Genomic DNA, 20628 nt, shown 5'->3' on the forward strand with positions numbered 1-20628 from the left:
TCCCCTCCCCTCCCCTGCGCTCTTTTTTGACAACTGGACTCTCCTTGCCTGGATCTTGTCATGTTGTCATGTCTATTAGCATGGCCACTGAGCCCCAGGGACTCGCCTGTGTGCCTTCCCAGCACTGGAATTACAGGCGTCTGCCTTTTAAAACTAAGTTGGTTCTGGAGATTGAGTTTAGGAGCCCATGCTTGCAAGGACAGCACTTTACAGCTTTCACTCCTGCTCCATATGTTTTATTATCTTAATGCATTATCTGTATTTAGGGGCTAAATATATAAACAGTACAGTATTCCATCAGCACACTACCTTGGCAGCTTAGTCTGGAAGAGTTCTATACTTTTTGTGTGTGCTCCTTTATATGCAAAGCAAGTTTCCTGATCTCCTCCTCCTAATTTTCTTATTGGTTGTATTATAGGCACTTATCACTATTTCCTTTTCTACCAGCATATCACTGGAGGATACTTAAATGACCATAGCAAACATGGGCCAGTGTTTCAAATGTTACTCCCAAATATTTTGTCAAAATTTCCTTTGATGTATATAATATTTAGAATATTTTCAAAAACATAATTTGTTACTATCAATTTAAGATGGTATAAAATAAAATCTTTTTAAAAAATAAAATCTCTTAACAAGGAGAAAAGTAACAACAAAAACAAAAATGGTAATTGAGCCTTATGTAATCAAAGAAGCAATAATCTTACTCTAAAAAGAAACATGAGCCGGACTTGCTTACACACACACACACACACACACACACACACACACGCCTTTAATCCCAGCAGGCAGGTCTTTCTGAGCTCAAGGCTGGCCTGCTCTATATAGTGAGTTCCAGGACAGCTGGGACTATGTAGAAAAGCCCTGTCTCAACAACATCAACAATAACAACAACGCCAAAAACCAATATAAAACCATTGTAACCTTCCCTCAGCCTGAAGCTGGCTGAGTCAGAACGTGAGCCACTGGCTGGTTCACAACAACCATGGTTTCTCAAGGACTGAAAACAACTACAAAAAAGCAGCATTAGTAATATCGAAGTGTTCAAATATTATATCCAATGTAAAAAAGTAAACATTTAAAAGTGGTCATCTAACAAACTAAGTTACAATAATTGTGAAAGTATAACCTCAGAATAAGAAATTTTAAGTAAAAAAAAATGCTTCTTCAGTTTTAGCAAATTGATGTATATGTTTAAGTAACTCCCTCTTAAAGCTGGTTTATATTTACAAAGTAAGCAGCTACACACATACTGTATCATATGTAGTAATGCTATACTATGAGTTTGATTTACATTAAAAATATTCAACAGACCTTAATTTGTATTGGCTGTACTTGGGGTTTGTTTCTGTTTCTGTCTATAAGACACATATATTTCAATTTGTGATGTTCCTTTTGGTGACAGTTAATAAAAAGGTGGCAGAGGAATTGTAGCTCTTTATTTTAATGAACCCACTAGTTGAATTAAATAGTGAGGCTTTTTGGATTCAATTAAATCTTAACTCAAATGGAGTAAGTTAATTACTACTTTTGTTGATATTTGGCTTTGTTACACTTTAAAAGTTTCTTACTCTCTAAGATTTTGAGAAAAATGTCAAGACTTTTCCCACATACTTTGAAGATCATTATTTATGAAAGGATCCAAGAAGACTAACTAATGTAGTTTTGGATTATTCATTGTGCATTATTTCTAAAACAGTTGCAATAGTTTGAAGATGAGTTTCACACAGAATGAACCTGATTTGTATAATGTGTGCTGAGGAGCATGTGCAGTAGTTAAGAATGCTGGTAGCCTGTCATGCTGGACAAGGATCTTTTATGCTTAGGTACCTAGAACCCCACCTATTGGGGTTTTGGAAATAACTAACTACTCATAAAGTGTAACATCTCTACATCTCAACTCAGAAACAAAGTAAGCAAATACAGTCCAACTGTGCCCCTGCAAATGTTACTTGGTAAGTCTGTTCTCTCTCTGCAGATACATAGTAAACAGCCTTGGAAGTTTATTGCTATAGTATGATAGTGTGATACAGGCTTATAGTTAGATTCATATAATTAACATTCACATTTCCTCTTTCTAACATCCTTTCTCTTTAACACATTATACTATAGAACACCTTATCCAACTACAAACTCTCTCCTCTCCCCCTTTCCTTCTTAGCCTCCAGTGACAACTATTTTACTCTATTATTTCTTTGAAAGAAATATTTTGAGTTTTAAATGAATGAAAACAACAGAAGTTTTTAATTATAACACAGTCTAACAATCATTTTTTCTTTTTCCTTCCCTTTGTGTGTCGCATCTAAAATCCGTCTTCATACAGTGGATTACTTGTTCTCTCCTATGTCATACTTCAACAGCTCTCTTGTTTGACACTGTAGATTTCTGTGTGTGATCAACTTTGAAACATTTAAGCTTGTGTCTAGATTCATCTGTTTCGCACGCACTTCTCTTTGCTCACCCACTGTTTGTCAAAGGTTGTCTTTTTCTTATTTTGTTGCCTTTGTTCCTAGCCAGAGATCATAACCAGAGACAGGGCTTCCTCACGTTCTTTCTCATTGAGAGCCTTCATCAGGATTTTATACTTTTTTCATATTAGTCCTGGACATATTTTGTTGGAGTATTTTCTGAGGTATTTCAGCTTTTGAATGCTAATGTAAATGGCTTTCACCTTTAATTTAAACCTTTTCTTGTTTATTGCTAGTCCACAGGAAATCATGTGCTCTTTGATAACTAACTTTGTACTCCCCCAATACTAATGAGCACTGTGTTTACTTATTAGTTGCATCAGGTTTTCCTTTGGTCTATTTGGTATGACTTTATAGGTAACCATGTTATCTGATGACAAAGACACTTTGATTCGTTTCTGGTCTACTTTAAATTCATATTCTTGGTGTAGTGCACTAGGGAGGAGGTCTCGTATGAGGTTTCTTAGCATTGAGAATGACTTAGAGGATAGAGAGGCTGTTCAGTGAGTAAGGGTGCTTTTGTACAATGTGAGTGTCATAGTTACTTTTCAACTGCTATAAAAAGACTCTGTTACAAAGACAATTTAGAAAAGAAAGCATTAATTTGGGGCCTCACAGTTTCAGAAGGGTGGAATCCATGAGCATCATGGCCGGGGGCATGAGGTCAGGCAGTCAAGCACTCGAGCAGTAGCAAAGCGTTTACATCTAATCCACAAGAAGAAGGTAGAAAGAAAGGATGAGGGTAGGGGGTGGGCTAACTGGCAATGGTTTGGGCTTTTGAAACCTGAAAGGCCCTCTTTAGTGACACCGCTTCCCCAAGGAGACACCTCCTAGTCCTTTACAAACATTTCTACTTAACTATGGACCAAGGATTCAAATGCACACATGGGGGCATTCTTGTTCAGCTGGACTGAGTTTGACACTACATGAAAAACAAACCTGCCCGTGTGGTCCTGTGTGTTGGCAATTCTCATGCTGGAAGGTGGGGACAGAAACATCCTGGAACTTGCTGACCAGTCAGCCTCACCTATTCGGCATATCAGACAGAAAGTGACCCTGTCTCAAAAAAACAAAAAACAAAACAAAACAAAAAGCAAGTGGATACTGTATCCTGAGGAACAGTACCCATAACCATGCATAAACACACCATAGTTCACAGTCCCTCCTGCCCTTTTATATGCACACAAAGCGGCTGACTAATAAAGGTTCTAAAAGCAGATGCCATTGATGTCTAACTATATTGAAGTTAGACTAGGAAATGGCTTTCCTCATGATGGGGATATCCCTGTGATTCCTATGATTTTATTTGTAGCTTTAAAAAATAATAGTTTCAAATATGATTCCATGTATCCATATCTTCTAAGTTCAGAGAGGAAATTGGCTTATGTCTGTATTAAGGTTGGGATGTTTCTTTGGACACCTGTTCATTTCCTTCTGCGGTATTAAAGTTTTAAACTCTGTCTTTAAGTTTCAATTTTTAATTAGCTTTTAATTTCAAATAGTGTTTTAACTATACCCACCCCTCTCCCAACTCCTCCTAGACCCACCCATTTGTCCCTACCCACCAAACTTTGTGTCCAATTTATTTTTTTAAACCCAATTTGAGGTGCTCATGGATTAAATTTCTTCCAGCACAGGGATTACAAACACACATGACCATGCCTGGTTTTTTGTTTTTCACATAGTACGTGCACGTGTGTGTGTGTGTGTGTGTGTGTGTGTGTGTGTGTGTGTGTGTGAAACTTAGGCTGTCAGTCTTTCATGGCAAGTGGTTTGCCAACTGCACCCTGAATCCTTGACAATTTGGTCTGAGAGTGGTGAGCTTAACAGGGACTACACTACTAAAGAGGGTTGTGTTTCTTTCTCAGCAGTTACCAGATGCCAATAGCTCCTCTTCAGGGTGGGATTTAGCCACCGGGTGGATTTAGCCAGGTTATGGCTTGCACAGGTCTCCTGCACAGTATGTCCCAACTTTTGTGAGGTCATACATGCAGTGCCCTGTTCTGTCTGAAGATACTATTTCCTTGCAGTCATGTGTCACTTGGCCCAAACCCCTTTCTGCCCTCTCTGACGTCATCTCTTAAAATTGGTGGCGGGGGAGAGGGGGGGAAGGGTATGCTATAGACGTCCATCTGGAGCCGAGCATTCTGTAAGTGTGCTCCTTGATGAGTTGTGGGGCTCTGTTAGTCACCAGCCACTGCAAATAGCTTCTTTGCTGAGGGCTGATAGATGCACTGAGCTATCTGTATAATGGTAAGTCCTTAGAGAGCAGTGTGGTTAATGCTGTGTCCACTTAGTAGATGTCATCTAAGCACTTCCATCTGTATACTGGGAAGTGGAGGACCGACATTTCTAGGATTTGCTGTGAGAAAACCCTTCTGGAAATCCTTTATAGAGAACAGAAGGTGATTTTAAGCCCTAGCCTTGCTTAGCAGTGTATACTACTATACATCCTTAAGTAATGGTGATGTTGACACAGGTATATAACTAAAGACTTCGCCAAATGCATTGTGGGTAGATGGGCGGTGGGACTTGTTTTTAGCAGTGTGCACTTACACATCCTCTTCACTGAGTCATATTCTGCTGGCTGGTGTGCTACAGTCCCCCCCTTCCAGTCACCTACTGAATGTCATGCTTAGGTAGTTACAGTAAAGCAGCTGTGAACAAGGACTTTTGGTGTGGGCACAAAAGTTTATTTGGAAAATACCAAGAGGCACAAGTGCCAGGTTGTTTGTTAAGAAATTGTTTTTAGTTCCTTTAATTATTTCCTTTAACAGTCACAATATGTAATTACAATCAGTATAATTACATCATTTTATGAAGTGGCCAAGCTGTCTTCCAAAGTTGCTGTACAGTTTTCTGTTTCCTCTAACAGTGGAGGAAGTTTCTGTCGCTCTCCAACCTCGCCCACCAGCACTTGGTATTATCAGCGCATTACAGTTCATTGTATTCTATATGCTTCCATTGGTTATGCATATACATATTAACATCATGGTTTAATGCTTTCTATAGACTTTGACATGCATATTATTTTTCTCTTTTTTGCTGCTTGTTAAGCTGTCATAAAATCTTTAATAAAATCTAGAGGTGGAGTTATACTATCCTAATGTATAAAGGTATTTTAAAAGTTTCATTATTATTATTAATATTTTCCTTCATGGTACTGAGAACTGAACCCATGGTTTGTGCATGGGAGGCAAACATTTTGACACTGACCTACATTCCCCAGCTTCAAAGTATCAGCATTACTGAGATAATTTTTGATTTTGAAGTAATTTGGAAAAATAATTGTTATTTTCCTATCTTTGAATTTGCTTTATAATTGGTGATAATGTTACCTTGAATAAATATAATATAAAATTTAATGAGAACTTCAGTAAAGACACTGATTTCAAATGTGAGCCAATAATTTAAACAATTTAGTATAATATAATGTAATGAAATTTTGTTCTCAATATAGTTGAAGAAAAGACATTTAAATAATGCTTAAATTGATTAAAAGTAGTCAACATGGGTATTCTGAAATATTGGATCAGTGTTTGTATACACTAGGACATAAACCTACCATGGTTAACTTCACAAGTGAATGGGGCCTTATAAATTTATATAGTCTGTTCCTTTTAAAAAGCATTTCCTGTTAAGAAGATCAGGCTGGGTTAAGTCGTGTTTTATGCTACTGAAGAGTCCTTGGTTGGTTATTGCACTTTAGCTGTTAAAACTTGTTCTCATCAAGTCATTAAAGCTGACCCATGAGAACTCAGGAGAAAAACACGACCGCCATCTTTTTGGGAAAGTCCTGTTAAATGTCTGTCTTTAGCTGGTGCCATGGCGTCTTTAGTTGCTGCGTGGATGTAGTGTGATGGTGGTGTCAGTGCAGCTGCCAGGGGGCTCCTTGTTAGCAGGTTAGCAGTACTTGTTCAGCTCAACACACACTGTGGCCTACAACAGTCTAGCAACAAGAAGTATTTGTCTTCTCAGTCTGGAGAGGGTGGTTAATTACCAACCAGTGGTGTCCTTTTTGGTGAGAAAACCATGCAGGTCTCATTGGCTCTAAATGTATAGCCTCAAGCTCTTAATAAAGTAGTTATTCTAGACGTTTTGCCTTTGCTTGAACTCTTTAAATGACTTCCTTCGCTTCCTGTTGACCTCATTTCAAAGTTGAAGTTAACTTTAGAATGTCACAGGATAACAATACTCAATATTACATACAGTATGATATAGATTTTTTTACTTGATATTGTCAGATACTATTTTATTAATACTTTGTTGTTGTTTTTTCCCTGTAGCAGCAACAGTGTATACAGTTTCAGTAATTTGGCCAAGTCTTTTACTCACAAGTCATTTGATCCTTTATATTTTGAAGTTTAGGGTCACTATTTGACAGGAAGAAGAAAGCAGTTGTCTTACTTTTTAAAAAAAGACTTATTTATTTCTTATTATATGTATGTACACTGTAGCCGTCTTCAGACACATCAGAAGAGGGCATCAGATCTCATTATGGATGGTTGTGAGCTACCATGTGGTTGCTGGGATTTGAACTCAGGACCTTTGGAAGAGCATCCAGTCCACTTAACCTCTGAGCCATTTCACCAGCCCTTTGCCTTACTTTCTATTGCTGTGATGAACACCATGACCGCAGGAACATACAGATGAAGGGGTGCATTTGGGATGATGGCTCTGGGTCAGAGTTCACCATGAGGAAGTGGAGGCAGCACATGCAGCAGTGGCAGCTGGAGAAGCAGCCGAGAAACTTCAGCTCAAACCTCATGGCACAGACAGTGAGCAGAGGGGGGCAGGGAGGGAGGGAAGGAGGGAGGGAGGGAGGGAGGAAGGGAGAGACAGACAGAGAGACAGACAGAGACAGACAGAGAGCACGAGAGCTCACATACTAGGATCGGCAGGCACAGGCAGCTTTGAACTCCAGTAACAGACTTCTTCCAGCATGGTTGCACCTCCTAACACTAACCAAACAGCACTACCAACTGGGACTGATCTTAAGCACACAAGCCAACATGGATGGGGCATATCTCATGAGTCTTAGCATCTAGATCAGTGGTTCTCAACCTTCTTAAGCTGTGACAGTTTCTTAAGTTGTATTTATTGGCTTAGAGCTATAAAGTTACTTTGTTGCTACTTCATAGCTAATTTTGCTACTGTTATTAGTCATAATGTAAATATCTGACAAGCTGGATATCTGATATGTGATATTAATAAAAGGATCTTTCAACCCCAAAAGGGGTTGTGACCTACAGGTTGAGAACCACTGCTCTAGAGGAAGAGCTATAGGCAATTGGTTGCTAAGTGTGGGAGAATCAGTAGTGTTGGACAGGGATGAGCCCTTGATAGGTTAACCAATAGGAAGATCAGTTGCTCAAAGTATTTGAACAACACTAAATGATCTCAGCAGCGTGTGTTTACAAATTTAATATGCACGTATATATATGTGTTACACACACACACACACACACACACACACACACACACACACACACACACNCACACGTCCATTGTGGTAGTTTGGCCTTATTGGAGGATGTATGCTACCTTTGAGGTGTCAAGCCTATGCCAGGGTTATTCTCCTTTCCCCTGACCCCCACCTGTGGATCAGGATGTAGCTCACAGCAACTACTCTAGCACTATGTGTGCCAACATGCTCCCTGCCATAATGGACTGAACCTGAAACAGTTAGCAAGCTCACAGTTAAATGCTGTCTTGGATAAGAGTTGCTTTGGTCATGGTGTCTGTCCTCAGCAACAGAACAGTGACTAAGACATATACATACATGTACCAATTACAATTAAAGATTAAGAAACTATGAATTTGAAAAGGAGTGGGAGGGACACAGGGACTGGAGGGAGGGAGAGAATGGTGTAAATATGTGAAATTCTCAAAAAAAAAATTCCTGTCTACATCCCCTTATGGGGGAGACAGGAGGGTCCAAGGAGCTTGCTGTTTACATGGTCTAGGCAAGTCAGTGACTTCAGACTCATCAGATTCTGTCTCAAAAGAGGTGAAAAGACAGACAGTGTCCACATTTGTCCTACACAGGCATACAGATATACACACCTACACATGTATGTGGACACACACATGTGCCATACACATATACAATCATAGTAAATAAAAATCAAGACAATGAAAACAAATTTATATTGTAAGAAGATAAATGTTCTTTATTTTTGCAGAGAATTAAATCTTAAGCAGACATTTGATATTGCATGGCATAAAGTGTCTTTAACATCTGTCAGTGGTGACTGGTACTTTGATTTTATGACCGTTAATGCTGAGAATGTGACTTCACATGTATGGTACAAACACACAGTAGAAATACAGTTAGGGGGGGCTGGAGAGATGGCTCAGTGGGTAAGAGCACCCGACTGCTCTTCCAAAGGTCCAGAGTTCAAATCCCAGCAACCACATGGTGGCTCACAACCATCTCATAACAAGATATGACTCCCTCTTCTGGAGTGTCTGAAGACAGCTACAGTGTACTTACATATAATAAAAAAAAAAAACTTTAAAAAAAAAAAAAAAAAGAAATACAGTTAGGGCCATTCCAGGAGTTGTTGGAAATTGTTTAATAATGCTAAGCCAAATTTTATTTAACAATTTTTAAATGAAATTAAAGGAAGTAACTGAAATACCAGTTCTTAAAACCAAACATTCCAACACATGAAATCCAAAGATTAACCAACTTGATACATGATGAGAAGTGATGCTTAGGAAATGGGAAAAGCCTTTGCTTTTATAATTCAAAATATGTTTCTAAGAAGGTAGATGGCTTTGTATGCACATAAGAGCACTTTGATTCACAACAGGAAAGTCTGGCTGGAATCAGGTCTGAGTTGTTCAAGGAAGTGTTTGTTGGCACAGACGGCTGTGTGATGTGGGGAGATGCTCAGAACCAAGCCTGCAGTGAGGCCGCAGGGGACAGCAAGGCAAGCCCTGGAACTACTGGGTTTGGAGCTGAAATACCTGAAACAGAGTCAGCTATAGGAGAGTCCTAAGGCCTCATGAGCAGTAACATGTCATCATCAGTGCCCTGGATGTGCCCTGCACGCCGCTCTCTTAGTGTAGCATGTGTAGCAAGCAGATCGTGACCATGCTTGTATTTTGGGATTGCCCAGTAGGTAGGAGCCTGAGGATTGTCTTCACTTGAACCCAGAGTGAGTGCTGTTTTCAAGGGTAGCCTCTAGTGTCTTTAGTGCATAGAGCTCACCCAGAGATTGGATAGGAGGTTTCAGTGTTTGTTTATATAATAAACCATGTGCATCCATGTGCATGTGATCCACAGTACACATCTGGGGTCAGAGGAGAACAACTCGTTGATCCAGGTGGATTCTAGGGTCAGAACTCAGGCCATCAAGTGCCTTTACTGTCTGAGTACTCTTGGTGGCCTGGGATGGAAGTTTTGTTTAAATTCTATGAGCAACTGTATTTCTACAGTTGTTGATTACTTCTTAATTAATTCTTATTGTTTTATCTTTGCTCTTTGCAGTTCTCCAGAGTTGTTTTTAAATGTGTCATTTTTAACTTGCCTGTCTCAGGAGGCAAGTGTTTTCTGTTTCTAGGCACACCTAACCATGTGTTGTTTGCTTCAATTCCCAGCATGAGACAGCAGCAAAGCAACTTTTTTGTGTGCATCTAACTTACCTGTCTATCTAATGAAAGACTTTCATTTGTGTTGTTTCCTGGGCCACCTGATGTGGAGAATAGGAGAAGCAGACATTTTTAGAATGACTTTTAAGAAAAGCTTGGTTTTAGCATTTATTGTGTGGTTTCACAGTTTTTGACACTCCAAGTCTGTTTTTTAGCCTAACTGTTAATGGTGAGGAAGTTTAAAAGACAATGTTAGAACCTGGATTTCTAACTTTTCACACCTCCTTAACACCAGGTGGCAAGTGCTATTAAACATTTGATCAGGCTGATCTAGTTTCACTGCTAATAACTGCTACAGTCCCATGAGTAGCCTTTTGGTGGCTGCCAAATGCCTCCTGAGACGCCTCAGCTGGCTGTAATCTGACAAACTATTGGCATTTTATCACCCAGGAGTGACATTTGGACACTGATCTGTGTCTTTGGTCAAGCTGGGGTTATGCAGTGGCTGAGGAAGGAAGTGGCTTTCTTTACAAGTATTTGAACGACATAAGAGAATTTATTTTTAAAAGAATAATTAAACACAAATATGTAAATGAAGTGTTGCTCTCCTAAGGCTCCTCCCCTGCTCTGGGACTCAGTGTATGGATAGCCAGTCTTTGCTGCTTGGAGGCTGCGTGCGGCAGGGGAAGGACAGGGGTCCCTCTCTGTGGTTCTAAGGAAGATGGGAGGTGGAGCATTCCTTGGGGTGATTCAGAACTCTTGGTAGAAGGAAGTGGGCGTGGGATGGTAACAAGTTGGTATCCTTTGGCAGTATTCTTTGAAGACTTAGTGTGTTGGGTCTGGAAGGCATCAATCAGGAATGAAAAAGGAAGTTAAAACAAAAGTAAGTCGGTAGGGAAAGTTCTATGAATCTAGAAAACTCCATCCTAATCTGTCATTTAAGGGGGCAGGGAGTGCGTGAGGAACGCTTTCCCTAACGTGCACAAGTACAGGTGAGCTGGGTGTTTGGGATCCCCTTTGAAGAGAAAATGTAAGTTCTCACACAGTTGATTTACTATTTTCAAAGAGAATTGATACTCTAATACTTTCATGGTCATTGATACTGGGATTTAAGGTCTAAGCCTGGGAAGTAAGTTTTTTGTTTTTTAATACAGACTACTCACGACTTTTATAAAATGTCCTTCACAAACGGTCTGCCATCCTTTAAGATTCCCTAATCTTGCTTTATTTCCTACTATGAAAACTAGCTAGCAGTGTGGAAATTGTTGTGGTCAGCACCACTCGATTTCTTCATGTCCTGTGACCATAGCAAAGAGGTCAAATCTTAAGTGTTCTGAGGAGATACTATACTAGAATTGGTACCTAAGAGAAAATCTTACATTACTGCCCTTGAATGCCAAATGATTCCTCAAGAGCCATCTATATGCCTGATCTAAAAGAGTCATTCATTCATTCATTCCTATTTGCTGGATCCTTACTCTTGAAGTAGATAAACACAGCCACTATGATCATTATAATTAAATGGCATGAGGTTAAGAGCAACATTTTTTCTGCAGCTTTAATTCTATATGGCCTCTGTGTAGTTATGAATGTGAAATACATAACCCATATAGTTTAAAATTACAAATAACAATTCTTTAAATTTCAGGCTTGTTTATTTGAATAATTTTTTCTTACTAAATAAAAGAAGGCAGCAAAAAGGAAACAAAATCATTTGTCATCACTGAATTTAAGTGAAGTGAAGGATAATTTAGAGATATTTGACTCATGAATCCTTGATAGAATTATCATAAAAAGAAAGTGAAATTGTTAGTTCAAAAGTTTGTACCTTTCAGATATTAATAAATTCAGTATTCTTACAATCATCCTGTTTGATTAAAAACTGGGTGTAAATTGTTTCTTGTTGCTCTTTAGGTTTGGTGAGCTTGTTCTGTTGTGTCTTACCTGGACAGATGGAGAAATGTTATGCTCTATTTCTTGAAATGTCTGTCTTCAGACAGTGCCTTTCATCGCAGGACCCTTCTTCCAGAATACTGCTGGCTAGTTTTATGTAAGTGTGACACAGGCTCCAGTCATCTGAAAGAAGGGAGCCTCAACTGGGAAAGTGTTTCCGTAAGTAAGAGTCAGCTGTCAGGTGGCTTCTTAATTAGTGATTGATGGGGAAAGGAAGGCCCAGCCCTTTGTGGGTGGTGCTGTCCCTGAGCTGGTGTCCTGAGTTCTATAAGAAAGCAGGCTGAACAAGCCATGAGTAGCAAACCAGTAAGCAGCACTCTTCTCTGGCCTCAGCATCAACTCTTGTTTCTAGTTCCTGCCCAGTATGAGTTCTTGTCCTGACTTCCTTCAGTGATAAACAGTGGTGTGGAAGTGTGGGCCAAATAAAACCTTCCCTCCCCAGGCTGCTCTGCTCATGGCGTTTCATCGCAGCCACCATAGCCCTAAGACAAGAACTTTCAGATAGTCTCACATTAGTGTTTTCCACGCAGTCACTGTGGGGAGCTATTGGGGAGCACAGAGTATCTGTATCTAATGCTGAAGGCTCTTGCTGCTCCTATGTGTGGGCTCTTCAAAAGCAGGAAGCACTACTGTTCATGCATGACTTGGTGTTCCACATTACAGGGTATTAGCAGCCAAAATTATAACAGTAATTAATCTGTCAATAATGGAAGGAAAGTATTCTTTCATTTGACAGATTGATGAAATTAAGTCTCAGAAACATTATTATTATTATTATTGTTATTAATTTATGTTTTAAACATAAGAACCATAAAAGCAGATGGAGAAGGTGAATTACAGTATAAAGGATTGGAGAAACAGTTGTACATTGTACTTACTGTGCATGTCTCTTTTCCAGAAACCAATCAAGGTCCTTCTGCATCATTCTTTCCCCTTCAAATTCCTCACACTTGGAAGAACATCTTTTTCCTTCAGTCTTTGACATAGGCCCCATCTCTTGCTAGTGGATACTGGTAGGCTTTACACCCAGGGCCTTACAGGCCACAGGGGATTACAGGAAACTACATTTCTTTTTTCTCTTCTCTTCTCTTCTCTTCTCTTCTCTTCTCTTCTCTTCTCTTCTCTTCTCTTCTCTTCTCTTCTCTTCTCTTCTCTCTTTCTTTCTTACATTTCTTCTGATGTAGCAGTCAGGCATCTGGTCACAGGCAGTGGTTTGGAGGCTTTACATCTAGCCAGAAAGACATCCATTCCTCTCTCTTCAAAGTAAAATTTGCCATCATAGCCAATGAATCATATGATTGGGTGGCTTGTGGAGAGGCAGGGTATAGAGGATATATGTGTTCATTGGGTTTTCAGTCACTGGCAAGAATACTTGTTTAAACTAAAGGGACAGTGCCTGTGTTCCTTGTGGTGTGCTCAGGGTGAGCCACACTTCCATTGTGAGATATGGCTTTTGAAAGGATCTGCTATGTCCATCCATCACATGCATGGTAGGGAGAGAGCTACGCAGTGACCAAGAGCACCGTCACATGGGAGGGCACCCATGTTTCTCAGCTGTACCGCACACTCACATTTGCAGACGTTTATCTCAGTAGTTTCATGAATGTCTACTGAGTGGTGCTTAGTGCTTCCCAGTAAAGTACCTGTTGATTCTGAAATGGAGAAATAATTAAATAATAAAGCTTGATTTGCATAGGATTTCTTTTTCTGTGACAGACGCTTGGTGTGTTTCATGGGAGTGAAGAACATTATCACTTTTACAGATGCTATCAGTCTTTCATAATCAAAATTCTCTTGGCAGGAAGGTGGTGTAGTGGTGCTGAGCTGTGGTCATTGTTACACTGCCTTCTTTATGGTAAACCTGCTTCAGTCTTGGTAAATATACTGTAGTGGAAACTGAACTGTTGTGAGATATCTGGGAATCTGTCCAAGATATTAAAATACTGCCTCAGACTCACTGGGCTTGTGAATCATATTTTAATAGCTCAACTGAAATTGAACCACATGGTACAGTTTAAAAATTCAATCCACAGGATAAGGGGGGCAGTATAAATGTATTCAACACACTCAACATTCTGTATTTGAGTAATAAATATATAATTTTATATTAGCTTTTAAGCTATAAGTCCCCAAATAATTAGTTTATTAAGTTTGAAGTATCATAATGCTGTGATTAGCTATGAGTATGAATATCTTATAAACTAAAATATTATTTGGCCTAATAATCAAATCTAAAGATTAAGTAGAAGGTAGACGCTTCTAAACAAGTGTTAAAATTGATATTAAACACAAATTAACAATATTTTCCACCAAAAAGGTCAAAAATAATAAAATGCAATCAGTTAACTCACTGACTTTACTAATCAAAGAAAACTTTACCTTAAAAGGGGATTTAGGAGTTACTAAATCTGTCATTTAAACTATTGGTTATGTTAAGAATAACATAGAATGTTTGTATAAGTGAGATGATTTAAGAGAACAGTATGTATTTAGTTACTTTTAATAAAAGAATATATTATAAAAGTAAATTTCTTTCTGAATACATATGTATGTGTGTGTATACACACGCACACACACACACACACACACATATATATATATATATATATATATATATATATATATATATATATTCTCATTGAAAGGGTGTGGGCAAAGGTTTACTTTCTGACACTGTTAGAAAGGCTTTGATGTAGAATGATGTGTACAAAGCACATCTCAAATGTCCTCTTCTCAGTGAATGTTTTGTGTTTTCCAGGTTAGCACTCTACGTGTATGAATATCTGCTCCATGTAGGAGCTCAGAAATCGGCTCAGACATTTTTATCGGAGGTATGTCTTATGCATTTTCTGCATCACATTTGCTATATAAATGAATGAAAAATAGACTGGAAGGATAGTTTGTAAAGTTGTCATAGAGCAAGTGCTTAGGTATCCTTCTGCATAATGCTGTCTTTATAGAGTTTAAGCATTTTCAGTACCACTAACTGCCTTTTCTGTGCAACTTAATAACATTCTAGTAAATTTTCTAACCATTTATTCCCTTAGAAAGTTACCTCAACATGGCAATAATAATCAAGAAAGCAAATTTGCTTTAGAAGGTTGTACTATGTCTGCGATACACACACCAGCATCCGATTGTGGTGGTGTGCATTTCTATTCCCAGTCCAAGGATAGGTGAGAACAGGCAGATAGGTCCCTCGTGTCACAGGCCAACTAGCCACAGAGAGGGCCACAGAGAGGCCCTGTGTGGAGAGAAGGTGGATGAGAGCCAGTGAGATGTCTGTTTGGGTAAAAGTTCTTCCCAGCATGCCTGCTGACTGAGTTTGATCCCTAGGACAGCACTGTAGAAGAGAATAGACCCCCTCTAAGTTGTCCTCTGAGATCCCGTAAATGCCATAGTCCTCACAAGCACAAGTATACATAGGTGCACACGTACTCATATGACATGGACCCACACATGCCTGCACATACAGTAAGCCTCCTTCCTGCACACATTTCTAACAGTATCTTATGTTAGCATTGTTTACAAGTTTTGATAATGTGATTTGTTTTTGTTTTATATAAATAAGAGTTGATTGCTTTGAAACATCATCTTATCCCAAGCTCTGGCTGTTCTCTCTTTTCCTCCACTGTCGTGGTTTGGGTTTGTTGTTGGAAACAGGCTCACCTCATACTTGCTGTAGTCCTGCCTCAGGTTCCTGAGTGCTGACTGCAGGCAAATGCTTCTCTTTCACTTTTCAAGCTCTGAATCTGAGTGTTCTTGCAAGAACTCTATTTTTCTTCTTTACTTTACATTATGATAAATATTATGAAGGTGCTGAATTTTGTTATTTAGTTGGCACATCATGTACCAAGGTATTATACAATTACCATTTTAAGTTATTACAAGAAATTCATAAGATACATCATATTATTGCTATTTTATTAATTGGACCCTCCTGGGTCTAAACCTATAGAACTCTTAAGTCAGTACACTGCAGATACACTTGTACATTCATATTTATTGCAATGCTATTTGTAATAGCCAAATTATTTAGGTGTCCATAAATAGAGGGATAAATGATAAAATATAGTAATATGCACAGTTAAGTTTTATTCAGTCATAAAGAATAATATAATGATGTTATTTTCTGGGAAAACAGAATCAACTTGAGATTATCATACTGAGTAAAATAAACCAAACTGAGAAAATGGAAAATATGTTTTCTTTCATTTGCAGATCCTAGACTTTCATAGGTTATTTAAAAGTGTGTGTGTGCGTGCGCTCACATGCTTGCACATGTGCCGTGTGTGCTCACATGGACACAGACATAGACACACACACACACACACACACTCAGACACACAGACACACACACATGACATTGAAGCAGGAGGGCGACTGCTTAAGGAAGTAGGCCAGGTTGGGGTGGGGCAGGAGATACAGCCAAAGCACATGATGTACTTGAGAGTAATTTTTAGGCTGCCCAGCACTGTGTACAGTGAATGGACCACAGCAGAGAGGAGGGGAAGGAGCGGGTCATATCACAGGAGATTTCATCCTTAGCTGTAGAATCTTTACATATAAAAAATTATGTGTACACATTTATAATTGCTAAAAAATAATAGAAAATGCATTCTTTTGAGTGCTGTTAATTTAGAAATGGAAGATTGGAGTGTTTGCTAAGTACATGATAAAGTTCTTGATAATTTTAGTTGGCTATATTTCAATCCCTTTTTATTCCCTTACATTGTAAGTGTCTGCAATATCTAATTGCTTGCAATTGCTGTATATACCTCAAGGCTCTGTCTTCTGAGTGTTACAGTCCTCTGCCTGAACCCTTCTCTACTTAAGTATCCAAAGAACTTAGATGTCACTGCTCACTGGGAAGAGTTTCTCAGGGCAGTTGGCTTTAAGATGTTACTGCAGCCTGCAGGCACCCCCACAGGAAACTCATTACATACTGTACTGAGACAATTTTCACATTATCTTCTTGACGAAAGAGCCTATGGAATTTTAATTAAAAGAATAATATCATTAGGATTATACTTTAGTGTCCCTTAACTATAGACAGGACAGATACATCTCTATCTCTATATATCTAGAGAGAGAGAGAGAGAGAGAGAGAGAGAGAGAGAGAGAGAGCGCACGTGAGGGAAGGAAGGAAGAAGGGAGGGGGAAGAGAAGAGAAGAGAAGAAAATGCCTAAATGTAGTATTTTATAGCTCTGTACCCTTAGAGTTGCTTTCTCTCTTAATTTTACTCTCTCTCTCTCTCTCTCTCTCTCTCTCTCTCTCTCTCTCTCTCTCTCTCTCTCTCTCTCATACACACACACACACACACACACAATTAGAGCATGCTGATTGAAGAATGACTTTTTAACCAGCTCAGCTGTGTACGACTATTCATATTCTATCAATTCTCTCTACTCTAGTCCCAGATTTTTTACCTCATTCAGAACTGTTACACCAGAAACCTAAGATAGGCAGAATGGCTTATTTGACTTGAGTATTTTGATAAAGAAATAATTGAAGTAGTTACTTCAATGTAATGTTTTCAAAGCAAAGTTCTCCTTCAGGATTGATAAGATTATAAGTGACCGTGATGTTAATAAGTTCTGAGTTGGGATTACTCTGCCAGACATTTTCCCACTTCCTTGGGATGGTTGTTACATGTGGGAGGGCTGACCAGAACTGCTGATGGCATTTGCTCTGTTTCTCAGCCCAGTCACTGGGTGGAAGCCTTTAAAAAGTGCTCTTTTCCTGAGCCATCAGAAATCAGACTCCTCCTGATGACTTTGTTGTTGGTGAGAAGAATGAAGAACATGATTATGCCAGCCTGGCTCTTCCCTGTTTATTATAAAATGAAATATAAGATACTGGGAAGTACAAAACAAACAAGGAAAAGAGCCCACAAAAGACATAGAGATAAAGAGAGAGGCCCACTCATTTACAAACTCAGGAGTTCCATTAGTTTCCCCTTTCTATTCAATAACGAACAGTGGACTAATAGTAGTGATCAAGCTGTTCTCAGGCTGCATTAGGGGTTCAGTGTTACTTTTGTAAATTTTTAATTGTCAGTGCTTCAAACCTAAATATAGTTTGAATGACTTTACCATATTTTACTCCTAGTAGGAGAGGAGTCTCAGCACACAGCCGTGTTTTGCTCAGATCAGTAACTTGCAGCTGCAGCAGAATGCTCAGGAACTTTTAACTCTAGGTCACCATTACTACCTAGTGCTCTTTGCTAGTTGTCTTTTTCTTGTTACAATGTTCCCATATACAAGAAGAATTCCTGTTGGTTCTTGGAATTTTTATAATATTCATGCTTGGAAATGAGGCTGGATGTTCTTAATAAATACAATTAAGAATTAAAAAGCTGGGCGTGGTGGCACAAGCCTTTAATCCCAGCACTTGGAAGGTAGAGGCAGGCGGATTTCTGAGTTCGAGGCCAGCCCGGTCTACAAAGTGAGTTCCAGGACAGCCAGGGCTACACAGAGAAACCCTGTCTCGAAAAACAAAACAAAACAAACAACAATAACAAAAACAAACAAAAAAAAAGAATTAAAATGTTAGCTAGGTGTAGTGGCATATGCCTTTAATCCCAGCACTTGGGAGGCAAAGGAAGGTGAATCTCTAAGGTTGAGGTTAGCTTGGTCTGCAGAGTGAGTTCTTGGACACGGAGGACTACAGAGAGAAACTCTGCCATAAAAACAAAACAAAACAAAATAAAACAAACAGCAGGAATTAAAATATTGCTGTAGAGTTATCCATTTCCCCTTTCCTTTTACAGTTTATACTCTTGGTAGCCTTTTTGTCATGTTGGTCAACAAGTAGGTTCAGAATAGTAGCATTGCAGCATCTAATGAATGGGTTGCTTCTTCAGTGCCCAGTTATTGGATACTGTAGACTTCAAAGTTTTGTTCTACTTTTCACCTGTATAAAGAAGGAAATAAAATTGTAGCCAATTTCTTGAGCATTAGTTTGAAAGCCATATAGTCCAACCTATAAGTGAATTTAACTACATATTTTGAGTTTGAATATGTTCTACATCTTAGCTGATTGTCTTAATTACGAAAGAAATGGCTTGGTGCATGTAAGTTTATAGAATAGAATCTAGAAGGTAATGATTGCTCCAAGGTATGGATTTTTACACTTGTGACCAGGAACTTTTCTACTTTTTTGTAGCTTAGTGTTTTATGAGTGCGTGTTTGTGTGTGTGTGTGTGTACACGCGCGTGTGTGTGTGCACAATAGTAATATACATCTTATGTGTACATGGATGTGTCACAGGTCCATCACTTGGATGACCTATAATAGTCTGACTTTTGGTGTGACCCTTTCTAGTAAAATACCTCGAGCTCTAAGATCTAATGTAAGTTCTCTCAAGGCTTCCCTGCCATCTGGGAACCTCGTGGAAGGACACTGACTTCTCTTGCTGTACTTTCTTGTTCCTGTGGAGTATTACAACATAATCTGCTCATAGCCACCAAAAGACATTTAGAATAGAACCAAAAACCAGAAATAGCAAAGGACTGTTGAGGAGTTACTATATACATATATAGTAGAAGGTATTGCTGGCAAGACTGTGGAGATGGACCAGTGGTAGTTCTTCTGTTAAATATCTTTTGTTTAAACTTTAAATATTGTTTTTACTTCAGTTCTGTTTATTTTCATTTAGTTTGATATGTGGAGATACTTATACATCAAATACCTTATTTCTAATGAGTGGGAATAACATATTCTATCTAGATTAGAAGTCTCAGGAATTCTATTTGAGAATGAATTGGATAGATCTGATACTCACTCAGGGACTGTTTTTATCATTTATGTTGTTAAAAATTTAAAAATTGGCTCATATTCAAAAAGTACAAAAGAATTTAGGAAAAGGTTTTGCGCGTATTGGTGCCCTATAGAGATGTTCTTGAAGGGGCTTCTGCCTGCTAATAAGGTGCCATGGTGCCAAGACCAGAGCTTCAGAGAAGGTATTGCTGGCAAGGCTGTAGAGATGGATCAGTGATAGTTTGTTGGTTATATGCATGCAGACCTGAATTCATACGCTAGTTTTGAACCACATCAAAAGCTCTCATTCAGCAGAGCCCACCTGTATCCTGTGCTGGGAACTTGGTGGTCAGCAAGTGTAGTCAGTTAGTGAACTCGGCTCAGCTGGAGCCCCTATCGAAAAATACATGGAGGACAGTTTCAAGGAAAGTCTCCATCCTGACCTCTTGCCTCTTACGTATGAACACCAACTCCACACCCCATACCCCACACACCTATTCTTATGTGTACATCGATGTTGCTAATGTCTAGAATTGCCAACGGCTTCACTTTTGGAGCCAGAGGGCTCTGCCTGCTCTTGATCTCCACTAGCATCTCCTGAAGGCAGAGCTCAACTGGAAGCTAGCCAGCATCAAGGAAGCTAAGCAATGCCATTTCCAGAATCCCTCTCCTGAGTACAGAGTGGTATATATGGGAAGGTGGAGCTGGACTGTGAGTACCAGTGTGCTTTGAGAACATCCACCCACCCATCCACCCATCCACTCATCCACCCATCCACCCATCCATCCATCCATCCATCCACCCACCCACCCACCCACCCATCCATCCATCCATCCATCCATCCACC

General features: G+C 39.2%; 1 protein-coding gene across 10 annotated transcripts in view; it reads left to right on the plus strand.

Annotated features, from left to right (window-relative positions):
- The window catches only part of Ssbp2 (single stranded DNA binding protein 2), a 240715-nt gene that overhangs the window by 54801 nt on the left and 165286 nt on the right, over nucleotides 1-20628 (plus strand). For 5 of the 10 annotated variants that reach the window (XM_029468157.1, XM_029468161.1, XM_029468156.1 and 2 more), the window contains exon 2: nucleotides 14779-14851. In XM_029468157.1, the coding sequence (XP_029324017.1) occupies nucleotides 14779-14851 (73 nt within the window). The other 5 variants (XM_029468154.1, XM_029468155.1, XM_029468159.1 and 2 more) reach the window with 3 other exon arrangements.

This window comes from Mus caroli, chromosome 13, assembly GCF_900094665.2.
Source record: "Mus caroli chromosome 13, CAROLI_EIJ_v1.1, whole genome shotgun sequence".
In the NCBI taxonomy this organism is placed as follows: Eukaryota; Metazoa; Chordata; class Mammalia; order Rodentia; family Muridae; genus Mus; species Mus caroli.